This window comes from Taeniopygia guttata, chromosome 2, assembly GCF_048771995.1.
Source record: "Taeniopygia guttata chromosome 2, bTaeGut7.mat, whole genome shotgun sequence".
In the NCBI taxonomy this organism is placed as follows: domain Eukaryota; kingdom Metazoa; phylum Chordata; class Aves; order Passeriformes; family Estrildidae; genus Taeniopygia; species Taeniopygia guttata.
In genome coordinates, this window is record NC_133026.1 from 20,224,572 (window position 1) to 20,238,480 (window position 13,909).

The 13,909-nt window shown below is 38.3% G+C and overlaps 1 protein-coding gene and 1 long non-coding RNA gene across 5 annotated transcripts in view; one reads left to right on the forward strand and one right to left on the reverse strand.

Moving 5' to 3' along the window:
• The window catches only part of CACNB2 (calcium voltage-gated channel auxiliary subunit beta 2), a 244,665-nt gene that overhangs the window by 223,387 nt on the left and 7,369 nt on the right, over positions 1-13,909 (reverse strand). For all 4 annotated transcript variants that reach the window (XM_030264566.4, XM_030264561.4, XM_030264567.4 and 1 more), the window contains exon 2: positions 9,787-9,879. In XM_030264566.4, the coding sequence (XP_030120426.1) occupies positions 9,787-9,879 (93 nt within the window). The remainder of the gene's footprint in view (positions 1-9,786; positions 9,880-13,909) is intronic.
• Positions 12,441-13,909, forward strand: part of LOC121469424 (uncharacterized) — a 47,035-nt gene continuing 45,566 nt past the window's right edge. The window contains exon 1 of the long non-coding RNA XR_012054484.1: positions 12,441-13,210. This is a non-coding gene — a long non-coding RNA (uncharacterized lncRNA). The remainder of the gene's footprint in view (positions 13,211-13,909) is intronic.

A 13,909-nucleotide genomic window follows, 5' to 3' on the forward strand; every position in this document is an offset into this window, starting at 1 on the left:
AATTGCTTAAATCTATTGTTGTGCTTTCAGTTATTTTCAATGTCTATAATAGCTTTTTAATACTGTTCACTTTTCTCAGATAATAACAGGAACGTGAAGTTTTTATATATTTTAACCTTTAATATCTTCAAACTGTTTATTGGAATTTGAGTAAACATAATTTCTCCTAAGCATGGGAAATTTTACTTTAACATATTATTTCAGCATTTTATTTAACAATACAAGCAGCTTAGGAAAGCATTCTTTTCCCATTTCAGTTTAAATGGCAGATGATGGATAAATTGTAGCTAATCTTGGAAAGAGATGTTTAAAACCAACCAACTTCTGATTAAACTCTATTACTAACTCTGGCAATTTTCTCAGCAATTATTTCAAGGACAAGGCTGAAACAGTCTTTAATCTTTCCATATTATAAACAAACATTTCCTTGACACATTACTGTTTTCAAAAGGATTCCTAAAAAATAAATAGGGTCAAAGAAGTTGGACAAAGTGATTGATTTTTCAGAGAACTTCACATGCAATAACACATTTTTAGAAAAGTAGCAAGGGGAGATTACTGAACATATGCTATAATTTCCTCCATTTGTAGGAAAAATAAACCCAACTAGCAATGCTTCACTGTTTCTACAGGAGCAATGATGCCTGCCTTCAGGTCAGTCCTCACAAAAGTGGGATCTGACAAGGACACTTTAGAGAGCCATCTGATCAACCCTGGCTTAAAGCTATATTTCTAACAAAAAAGGCATAGCAATTAAAGGTAATTTGGCATAAAAGAGAAGGCTATCTTTCATCCTGCAATAGACTCCCCAAGTTCAATCTGCAAAGCAACTGAAAATTTGGAAACACCAGTGGAGACAACAGGAGGAAGAATATCAAACGCACGTATAATTATATTTCTCCTTTTCCACTTCATCCCCTCTTTTAACTCCCCACCTGCTTATAGGAATTACTTCTCTTTCCTATCCAAGACCTGATTATCCTATCAGTAAACCATCTGATTAAAACCAGTTAACACATAGGGGACTACCAGGTTTATATGGTGCTTAGAATTAATACTGCACATCTCAAGAGTATTTTTAATTACTTACTTCCTTTGGCAGAGGAAAAAGAATTCATATATTCTACAATATCAGATTTTAAGCAAGTGTTTTTATACACCTAGGTTTGCTTAAGGCCCTACTCTTTTTCAAGCAAGTCATATTCAAGAACTAAAATATTATGTGACCATCAGTGGAAACAACACTCACTAAATTGTGCTCACATGGATGTCACTCTATAATATGACTACCAAAAAAAAAAAAACAAACCTTAAATTCCTGAGAAGATTTACAATTAATTTTAAAAGTATTGGAGCATAAATATTTTTAATGAACCTAGTATTCCAGCAAAGTCTGAGTGAGATCACATGAGAAAAGCAACATTCAAGTATACAGGAACATATAATCAGAACTGGAAATACTGTCTAAACACATAGCCCAAGAGAAGACAGCTCTCTGCTGGAACTGCCCATAAAACTGGCAATTTTGTGACTAACTGAACAGAAATGGCATGTATATTTTGCACTGTATCTATTTAGTGAGGGATGAAACTAAGCACTCCTGAGTTGAAGCAGGAATGTACTGGTGGAATATTGTGAAAGACAAAAGATCCAGTAAATCCCCCTGGCTAATTGCAAAGGATCTTTCTTTACTCCCTGAGCCCTGCCAGCAACTGGGAGCAGCTCATCTTCACAACAGAGAGAAACTGAAGCAGCTTGCTGCACATTGGCCAAACAGTAGTTATTTTCCTATGAATTTGCCTGCATTTTGGAGCAGAAGATGGCATTTTCTTTACAGAGGATCAAACTGTTCCCTTGTGTTAGGCATTTGTTCCCAATCAAAACCACACAGTGTAAATGCAAACCCCAAAAATCAATGCAATACCGAGATTAAAAAAACGCTTCAAGAACTAAGCAATCGTTTATTATGCATTTAAATATAATTATAAACTGAATTTTGCAAGTGACTTAAAACATGTTATTTCTAAAAAGAACCCCATATTTTAAGGCCTTGTTAAAAAAAATAAATCCAACTAGATAGGCCCATATGTAAGAGTTGTAAAAATACTGCATTTATCTTCATAAAACATTTTACAGTCTCTGCATTCATTATAATTAAATATATGCATCAGAAACCTTCTTCCATTGCAGATATTATGTATGTCTGTACTTACTGTAAGACATCTATGATAGCAGATAATAAACCTTGCATCTCACCATGAATTTATAGACAATACTGCACACAAGAACTAGAAACCACACTGAATTTTCTTGGAAAAGCAGGGGACAAAAGATAACAAAACACTTGATTCTCATTCAATCCTATTCCTAATTTTGATCTTAACTTATCTGCTCATTCCATATGCCATCCACTATGATAGAAGAGTCTCCAACTGTATCTTTACTAAAAATCCTTCACCAGTTTCACTAAATGCTTAAAAACCCCTCACACCTCTGCCTGCCCAAACACTTAAGCCCCTGACTCTTCCTCCTCCCCCTCCTCCCATGGAGGCAGCTCTGTCACCTGCAGGAACCCCCTGGCTCAGCCATGCACGGGTGCTGTCACACTTCTGAAGGCCCCACTACAAAATGACGGATCTGATGCTGCCAAACTTGATTGAGTGATGGTTGTGGCAGACACTGAGCAAGTGGAAAGCCCCATTCCTTCTCTCCCTTACAGAACCACAGAAGCACATAGCCAGCCGCAATAGGAATGCCAAAGAAGGAGGTTCAACAGCCAGTTGATAAAACTACATACAACTCATACCAATACTCAAGCAGCTCAGACCCAAAATATACTTGAACCTCTTATATATGAAATAGGCCCATACAGAGTAAGAAATATGGGTCAACAACAGCTGTTGTTCAATCCAGAGTGGTCTCTCAAATGTGTTGAATTGCTAATGCAAATTAACATCTCAAAAATCCAGCCAGCCTGCACCTCTTTCCTAAAGACATCCTTTGAGGGCTGGACAGTGTGGTTACAAAGACAAATACACCTCAGGAGCAAAATAAAAAGGGATCTAACTGGGACATTAGGGACAAGATTAGGAGTTTTAAATGGAATTGATTCAGAAATACTGATGAATAAGCTGGTTATTGCAACAAGTAGTTTAACAAAATTAAAACAGCCTTTACAGTCATCTTTATTGGCATTAGGAACTAGCCAGTGGCAGATTTTAAAAGTGCTGTCAAAGTGGGAAAAGGCTGGGGGAGGCCACCCCCCTCCCAGGGATGCCACCCACCTCCCTTCAGAGCTTGCACCTCCCTTGTTCTCTCGCAGCAGGCCACGTTTGACCTCTCAGACACCTCTCAACACCCACCCATCATCTTATCAAGCTCCAAAGCAACGCCAGCAATCATCTCAGATATCAGGTATGAGCCCCACCTTCAAAACTTCCACTGCTGCTTGGGAAAGGATGTGTTGACTTAAGCTGCATGCAGAGTAACATCAAACATGTACACCCATTCAAGGCTATAAAGAGAGCTCCTACCCTTCTGGTTTTATAAAGAATTACATTTGGTTGTTTCCTCCCAGTAATTTTCTTTTACCCTGCTACAAGAAGCATAAACGGACGTGTAAGAAGAACATTAACATGTTTTGCCTGTTTGTTTTGGTTAGAGGGGTTTTTTTTAAACACATGGAAACATTTTGACTTCTATTCTTAGAAACCATTTGAGGCAAAAAAGGGCCCATGAAAGAATTGAAGTCCACAAATGAACTTCCTTTCTGACAGCTTTTTCTCAGCCATCTCCCCTCCAGTCATGCTTGCCAAAATCCCATGCTTTATAGGGGCATCTGTTCTATTCTCTCCAGGCCAAAAAAGGAGACTTTTCAAACTCTTACTACAGCTGAGGAAATCTATAGCTCAATGAGCCTAATGTGATTTTTTTTCCCCCCATCTCTTCAGTTCCACAAGTGCCATCAGAAGGGAAAGTCCCTTCTCCTCCCTCCCTTCCTCCAGCCCCATGCTCCCAACCCAGGCCTCTTCTAAAAGCTGTCCTCCTCCCACTCCTCCTCCAACTGCTTTTTACCACAACTGAGGAACTGAGAACAATTTACTTCTTCATTTATGAGCCATAAATGAAACTCTGCATCAACAGCTGAACTGACATATTCTTATGAATGCCTGCACTGCTCTAAGTTCTTCACCCTGCTGTGAACTTGGTATACCTTATAAACTTCAACAAGAAGTACATAAAAAACACTTGCTTTCCCATGCCAGTACTAGTCCTGGAGTAGTATCACAACACTGGCAGTCTCAGTGGATTTGACTAAGAACTGACTCACATTGCTCAATATAAACAGCAGGTCACCCTGAAACTACACTGCCTGCCCAGGATTTGAAGTCACACAGTGGCTTTCAGAGGAAAGTTTGGTTGCTCCCACTATCACCAGAAGAACAGAGCAGTACAGACATCATAATTCCCCCTGCCAACCTCACTGTAAGTTGGCTTTGTCCAGGTGCGTGCATTTCTTTCAATAACTTACAATGTATGGTGAAAAACATAGGACACCACAATTGTATCAATTCCCCATGAAATAACAGTTTTAATATGTCTGAAATAAGCAGACTTTCTAGAATTTATCACTTGGGTAAGGCTTCAATGCAACCACAATAGCAAGCACAGGCCACAAGCATCACTGCTGTGGCTTTCAGTGAAATCTGCAAAAAGAGACCAGAAAAAATCTAACAAAGCAACCCCGGACATTTGCATCAGAAATAGGAGATGAGAAAATTAAGCTGAGCAGCAGGTATATATTTTTATGTATTACAATCAGTATTTGCACCCCTAAAAGTACCTCACATACCTAATTTTTTTAATGGTAAAAGCTAATGGCAAGTCTGCAAAGCTCCTTTTTCTCTCTACAAGCAAAACACGTCTCAAAATTTGAGGCACACAAAGGATGTAAGAATATATTAATTGGTAAATGAGCCCTATTTGGAATTACTTATTTCAATTTTCTGGACATCCACAATCTTGTTCACATATAGCCTTCAAGAAGTAGGAATAGTCCTAGCAGGTTAAATACAGGCAGGTTTTCAGCCTGAGCTTGTTAGTATTGGGCATGAAGACCAAAGCCAGTATATCTGTGCCCACTCTACACCAGCTTTTTGTGGCTCAGCCTGTAAATGCATAGCCTCACTGGCAGGCTGCATCTATGAGCTGAATACATAAGCTCTTCCTCTCAAAAAAAGGAAAGAAAAATTAAAAAATCAAAGCTAGGCTCTACATCTGTAAAGAAAAAGGCAATTAAAACAAGATGAATACATTTCTGACACGGCCCAGTTATCTGGTGGAATCAAGATTAAGAGGCATGTTTATGAGCAAAACTAAGTCAATATTTTCAAATTGGTTTTTAGAGCAAATCTTAGTTTTACCATTCATAAAATTCAATAGGTAATTACACAGCCAGGCAAAAGTCCTTGGAGGAACACAGAAGAATAATGAATTCCCTTCATAATTATTTATAGCTGTGATTTTGAGTGAACACAGTACAACAGGCATCAAGCCAATATTTAAAGAGAAAAAAACCCAGATTTGTAAAACCTTAAATATTTCTGTAAGCCAGTCCATAGACAACAGCCTATTTCACAATCTAATCTTCCTTTGCAATACATAAAAATCCCAACAACTTAGCCTGCCTCTCTGATTAATCATTACGACTTAAAATAATACCTTGACAAAGACAAGTCCAGAAGCACAACCAAAAAACATTTAATGCTATCAGAACATGCAATTTGCTTAAAATAATGTTTCTGGGAAGTGCCATAGTGTTGTGTGCAAAACATTTTGTCTGATCTGTATTTTGAAGAAACCCTTGGGAACAAAATCATTACCAAGCATCAGTCAAAATGGCAACAACTAGAGCTCAAATCCAATTCAGTCTTTCATAACTAACCCTAAGAACAAGCTGCTTATCACTCCAAAGCTCAAAAAAGATGATGAAAACTATATAACACAATGTCCTTTAGTTCCCTAAAGACATTATTACATTCAGTTAGGAGCTGATTGGTGTGCAATAATGCTTCTGCTTTCCAAATACACAGATTAATTGCCAATACAACTTCACAAGAAAACAGAGGGGAAAAAATTTCCCTCTTCTGCTATTGAAAAGACAAGCAGTAGCTGCTAGCAAATAAAAAGAAGGCCAAATTGTTGTTATTTTTTTAAGCTCAAATATCATCAATAACATACTGAAGACAAAACTAAACAAACATTTTTTTTTCTAACAAACAAATAGAACATGATCCAAAACTTCCCCTAAAATCTCATATGTATTATAGCATCACAAGTAAAAATTATAATAAAAATCTATATCAATACATAAAATTCACAGCACAAAGGAGCTCTAACTGGACTAAAAAGAATGGAGGTTTAATTTGTATATTATATACAGGTGCTCTTGCTCCAGTTTCTTTTATACATATCAGAAACAATACTGGATAGATTGCTCTGCTCTATTTCAGCACTCCACAAAACAGATTTAAATGGAAAAGATCATTGCACACAGGGCTTTGCAGACCACATTTCATTCTTACACAACAGCAGGAGTTTTCAAGCAATTTGAATGTTACTTAGTTTCATTTGAAGGAGAGTACAAAGTTGGTGCTACTTTTATTACTGTAGCATGTTGTATGCATAGCAAGAAAGTTGCCTAGTATATATATTGGAACAAGAGAGGCATATGTCCTTAAGGATATACTAAAACTCAGACAATAAAATTTATCAATGTCAGCAATAAACATGAAGTCCCTCCCTCCTGCAGCAGCTTTAACTTTAATGCCCAGCAGCTCTGCGGATTCAAAAGACTGAATCCTATATCCTTGCACTTGCCAAATACCTCACTTGCTTTCCATGCGCATAACACTTCCTTAGGACTAGATGTATTTGTCTTCTTTTATCCAGCCACAATATATTTCTGTGTTAGGAACTGCCACTTTCCATCGATGCTTATGACAAGAACCTGCACACCTCTCACAGCTCCCCTAGCTTAAAGCTAGCCCAGCTAATTATGACACAAAAGCACCTTGCAAACATTCTTTTCTTCTTTATGTGGAATGCAGACAGATCCTTGTGATAAAAGTTGAGGACAAACCCAGGATTCCTTCTTGAGTGCAGAGGGAAGTACTTGTAGAGATGCACATAAAAGTTGCAGGAGAAGTTAAGAAGTAAACAGGAAAGGAAACAGGAACCAAGTGAAGGAAAGGTTGGAGAAGCAAAATGCAGCTATAGGCATCATAAGCATTGCTGAAACAAACAGGTTATGTGCATCCTATGTCTAGATCAAAACCCCCATTAAACAACTCCACGAATTCATTTTTAAGCAAAAACTTATTTCTTGGTTTTAATACAGCACTAAAATAAATAACAGGAAATTAATGGTACATAATTGGCTCTGTAGGGTTTAAATCCATTTGTTTTCCCTGCTTTTCTGCAATTTTCCTTCACCTTGGAAAAACACAAAATTAATGAATTTCTGTTTTTTCCTGCAAATAAATGGCTATTGCAAAACAAGTATGTTTATTTATACCATGTAAAATATCCTGCAAGATAGCTGGAGATAAACAATATGTATACCAAGAGAGTTCCTGGGAAGGGCACAGCAGCTGAGCCAACAGAAAACTCTGTCCCCATTTGGTTAATATCGGGAACACTGGGCACCCTGGTCATTGTGGTGGCAATTCTTCCTTAGTGCAAGAGAATCCAAGCTGTCCCAGGAGAAGAATCAGAGCAGGAAAGCCTGCTCAAGATGGAATCCAAGCTCTGACATAAGCATCTCAGCAGCAACTGTGAAGAGGCATTTATTTCTCTTATACATCTGCTACAACTTGAACAGCTCTGCCTGTACATTGCTTGCTAGGAATGTTTTGTGGGAATTTTTTAAAAATTTACTCTGGACAATTTCACATAACATATTTATTCATTAATTTATCCATTAACATCCCTTCATTATATTCAGTGACAATGCAGTTTCAAAGCTGAGTTTTGCTTCAGCAATCTATGAAATCTCTACTTTTTCACAGAAGCCTACTCATCTTTTAATCATTTGTATTACATCACTTGAGTAACTACAAAGTTTTATTTCATGGAAATATATAAATCTCTCCTGTAAAAATCTACACTTGAAGTCACACTCCCTTTAAAGCCCTCAGAAAGATATAGACACACTTAGTCTACAGCTCACCAATCCTGCCTCCTGTGGTAATTCTGGAGATTTGATAAATGATGCCTCATACTCTGTAGAGACAATGATCCTCTTCCTTGTGGATCCTCTGTGCCCTGCTCCTCACCATGACAAGAGGAGCAAAAGAAGATACTTCAGACCAACTTCATATTTCAGTTAGGTAAACAAGAAAGGCAAAGAAGCATGTTCAGCTGGTGTAAAATAAACACTCATACTCTGCTAAAAATGTTCCAGGCTGAACTGAACATCCAGAAGGAGCTAAGGAAAACAGCAACACAGAATTCCTTACAAAGATTCCTTGGAACTGGGAGATTAAGACAGAACAAAATGTCCCAAACAAGTAACTTACTTGATCCAGGATTTCCATCTTGATATAGCTGACTGCCACTGAAAACTCCTGTGATCAATTAATATTTCATATCTATGTCCAACAGACACTGAAATGTAATAAGGGCCTAACTTTATCAAATCCACAGCCCATCACAAAACCTACCAACACAATCACAGCAGGACAAAGTCGAAGAATTTTGTAAACAGAAGATGTGTACTGATACAATCAACGCAACATCAATGGAGCCCTTAAATTCTTTGGGATGAAGGAACATGCAAAACAAGCCAGTAGAGAGGGAGGTGCAATACCTGGATATGGTAAAACCCCCCACCAAAATTCTGCTATGAAAATTTCCAAATTCCAGAAACTCTCTGAAAAAGATGGTAAAGTCTGCATTGAAGATACCATGGCTTGAATCAGCTAGGCCTGAAGAACTGTGTTTCAGACTGTGCAGGCTCAGTCCCTGTTGTGCTCTGGGTACCATTTCTGCTCTCCAAGCTGTCAACCACACATTGACACACACCCTCCATCCTCAAGAGCACAGTCTCAGTAGCACCAGAGCCACCCTGGGCTCTAGATACACTTCCAGCCACCCTCTGTTGGCCAGAATGAGCCGTCCTGCAAGCACCCACACTGCTCTGGGATCCCCAGAGGTTCCACCGGGATCTCTCCCTTTGAAGTAGACACACAGACACCGGGGCACAGGAGCCTACAGCCCTGCCCTATCTTCTACAGGCTCCTTCCAGCATCAGTGCAATGGGGGACAAATGCTGCCAAGGATTTCCCCTCCAGCTCATGCCTTAAAATAACACTGGGATGTGGGAGGAAAGCATCTAGGTTAACACTGCCTCATGCAGCACTATTTTAAGCAGGAAAACCCTGAGGACTGGTAGGGTTTTGATTCTTTCTTCCAAATGTTGCCACTGTAGGCACTTCCATCAGACTCTGCCTCCTCCTCCAGCTTTAATCACCTGATAGCACTAGAGTAACAAAAATAAGGGTAACTACTATACATGGAAAGGAATGAGAAATGAAAAAGTATTTTTATGCCAAGATCAAAACAATAGCAACCAAATACTTTTCATTGTGCCAGAAGAGACTTCTGCTATTTCTCAGACTACATCATCAGTCTGAGTTGACAACTTACAAAAAATAAATTAAAAATTATATTTTGAACATTTACACCAGCAAGCCATCCACTCTTTCAGAAGCTGAAAACCCATACCTGGCGTACAAAACTGTTGGAGGTAGTGTCAGAAGATGTACTCCCATCTGATCCTTTAAATCGGTTTTTTCTTCTTGCCCCTTTACCGTAAGACTGTTTAAAAAAAAAACCAAAAACCACAGATTAGAGAAACAGCATTATAGCATTAGTTTGTGTTGCACATAAAACTTCCAGTGTCTCCTTGGCTAGCAGGGATTCAGATTATCAGCTTTCTGCCAATCAATAGGCACATATTCAGTAAGTAACTGATGGGATGTATGTGCAAGTGCTTACCAGGCATGGTCAATTGAGCCCTAAATGTTTTGCTGTTGTTTGTTTTTTTTTTCACATTTGGGTTCAGAAACATATTTATAGACTCCCACATATGTAGCATTATTTACTTAAATCACAGTGATTAAAAAGTACAGTTTGTTGTGCAGCTAGTTTAAATAAACAAAGCAGGAAAAGATGTACTGGAGCAGTCTCCAGTACATCACAGCTATGAGCCAAGTCAGCTGAGGGAACATTAAACAGCAAGAAGTGACAAACAACTTGTTGATACAATCTTACAACTGAGGGAGATTTTACAATAATAATTTTTTTACCATAACTTCAAGAAAGTAAATGCAGTATAACAATAAAAAAAGGACTATAAGCATAACTGGGCAAGGGGCAATATAAAAAGCAAGGCATCTTTTATCTGCTTTTATCTACTAGGAATTTAAAGAGACCTGGAGAAAGCTATGATTGGCTGAAACAAAACTTTAAAACTATGGTTTAGAAATACAGAAAATCATGGTTTAGAAACAAAGCATACATGTGTCCACAAAAAGCCACTTTTCGTGCATTAAACATGGATAATCAATAAATATTTTACATTAAATTACAAGGGGAGAAAAAAAGAAATAGTTCAAAACTCTATTATTTGCAACCATTTATTTCAGTGTGAGGGAGCGCAAACTGTGTAGACTGTAAACTCTGCCATGACACCAGCTCTGGGCTCTGCAACCTTCAGAGCTTTGGGCTTGAGCTTACTGGTTCTCATGGTAGGGAAGAGTGGGCTCCAGTGCAGGCTGAAACACTTAAAATCTCATACAGGCAGATTTTTAACATCGTGTCTTCAAAATCTGAGTGCTGTTCTTAGCAGTAACACATACCTAAGTGTGATTAAATGTTTTGCAGCCTAAGGCTATCTGAGGAGAACGACAGATAGCCACTACTAACTACAGATCATTTGCCAAGTCCAGGTAACTTGCCTCCACCAGGTGCAAGAGAACAATCTCAGACTGTAACTGTGTTGATTCTGGGTGAGTTTGGAGCACTAGCTGAAATCTACTACACCAATCTTTTAGAAAGGATGACTCAAGGAACAGTAGTTCTGTCAGCCGGACACTCACCCTCAGCAAAAATAGCATCTGTTATCTCACTAACCTAACAATGACCTGCAACAAAAGCAATATTGTATCACCCAAAAAACATATTTATGGGAAAGATATTTTGCCAAGCTCATACGGTTTTTTCAAAACTGCAAAACAGCCACATATGAAATTTCTGAAAGGCACCCAAATTGATTCTACACATGCTGGTTAGGGCAGAACTATAAAAAATCAGCATGTTGAAGATCATGCTGGTGAAAATGGGACTTTCTGATAAGTCTAGGACTGTAACCAGCAGGTCTCAAAATATAAAATTAAATTTCAATCAGGAATAGTTTTAGCTGGTTGCATTCCTAAAAGGAATCTTTTATAACTGAAGAACTTTTTGGTAATGAAAAGGTCTTCCTAGGTCAGCAAGAGTAATAGGTTGATTGGAACCACTGTTACAAGCAAATTATAAAAAATATTTTCCAGTTATAATAGGCAGGTCAACCAGAACCCTATTTTTCCACCTAGTATAATATAATTAATATAATATTCCACCTAATATCAAAGTACCTAAATACATAAAAAGTACCTCTGACAGCAGCATTCTTCAAATATAACATCTTTAAATCAAAATTTACCTGTTCTGAATGGTTCTCACTGAGCTAATTGTCTAGGGTTACCCACAAATATTCTGAATTCCTTTCCTACAAATTTTGTGGAAGAATATAGAACTACACTTATGAAAAAATAAAGAATTTCTAACATTCGCAAAGGAGCTCAAGAATATAAAGCACCTACATGAAAACCACATGACCTAGGCAATTTGATTAACAGTGTACAGTATAATATTGTGCAATTCCCAAGGAGATAAGTAAAAATATGTACATAGATTCTCTCTCACAGTCACACATTTTGAATTTATCTCCAGTTTCTAGAATATTTATTTCATTTAAAGTATCATCCTGCTCAGTTTGCTAACACAAAAAAAAATTATGAGAGGCAAAAGAGGGACTGACTCTAGAGTGATGAGGATAAAACAAATAAGAGCAGAAAAAGAATATGTTACAAGCACAGAGAGAGAAGTGTGCCTTATATCTGTGTAGCAATGACTAAAAGCATTTATTTCTGGCAACATCGCAGGAAATGCAGCTCGGGCTAAAAGTTACCTTGATTTTTCAGTTTTAGGAGGTTTTTTTGTGCACAGCAACATGCACATTTTTGTTCTACTGTTACTCAGAAGAATGGGGGACAACTTTTGTATGTGGGAAAACTGGGACTTGATGACTCTTTTCATTATTTTAAAGAATGCTAACTGGGGACTACATTTGTTTTCCATGCCTTTCAAGCTTATTCCCATAGTTAGAAATGCCTGAAACTTAATTCTGAAGATGAAATTTGCTTCCCATAACAAAAACAATCTTATATGTTGTTAAAAATTAATAATTATCTCTGCCATGTGGAAAAGCTTGAATACTTATCCTGTCATGGCTATTATGTTTTGCTTTTTCCTGTGTATTTTATTCCACAAGATCTTAATGTGAGAAGGAGGCCATTGTAAATAAATAAATATATAAATAAAATAAGCAGTGATATATCAGTTACTTTCAATTCTCAGGGAAAAAAGAGAATATTTTTGCCCGATAGTTACTGTGATTTTCATGTCAAAATGCATTCCCTTATCTGTGTTCTGTGCAGCAGTTGGCTGCAATTAGGCAGCTAAAAATAAAGGGCTGAATCACGACGTGAGGACATTGGCCAGTAACAGCAGCAACACGGGGCAGTCGTTCCTTACCTCTGTGGGAGCTGTACCTAACAGAACAACCACTGGAGACCAAACACCTCAGCACCCCATGCCCACTGGGGGCAGCCTCCAAATCTGCAGGGCAGGGCTGGCACAGCACCATTTGTCCCAGCTGATCTGGGTACAGCTGACTCCAGCCCTGTGAACAAGCCTGTTCATATGAGAAGTTTGCTGACAGTAACATTCTTACTGGATGTTAGCAGAACATCTTGCTCAAACACAAAGTTATGTATACATGTGTTTACAAGTTCCAAAGTGTAGCTTCATTTATTAATCAGATGTCGGAACCCAAAATGTCCCTCAGACATTTTTAGAGGTTCCAGGCCTTGGTCAGAAGCATTTTAGACCCTGGCAAGCAGCTGAAAACAGCTGTGATTTTGAGTTTGAACCATGGAATGAATTACCAACTTTGAGGGTGGAACAAGCAGTCACAGAATGTTAGATGGTATAGTAAAAGTAGTCACAAATTAGAGGGTAAAATTTTTTAGTGTTGTACAGGGGGGTTTTAATACCTGTACAGGGGGGTTTTCACTTTGTACAGGGGGGTCAGGAGTTCTAAGATGGAGGAAAGTGGTCCTTATCTTATTCTTCCTCCTTCTTCTTCCTTACCTCCATGTTCTTGGTGATGTTGGCATTCACAGATTGGTTTAGAGTAGAAAAGCACATTGTAACGTAGATAGTAGGTATTGGGGAAAATCTATAAACATATAGTACGTAATATATCATATAAAAGATAGTAGCAGCTTTGGGCGGGGAGAGAGACGACGAAGACACCAGACAGTGAGGGTGTCAGGAGAGTGTGTACCTCTGCCTGGGCCGCAGACCAAAGCAGCCGCAGCGCAGGACAATCTTTTAGATAGCTAGCAATAAACTACCTTGAGACCGGACAACAAGAGGCTGTGGAGTTTTTCTTTGGAAGCACGGGTTGGAGGAGAGACTTTACCACCACACGAGAGCCCCAAATCAATCCCGGGGTTCT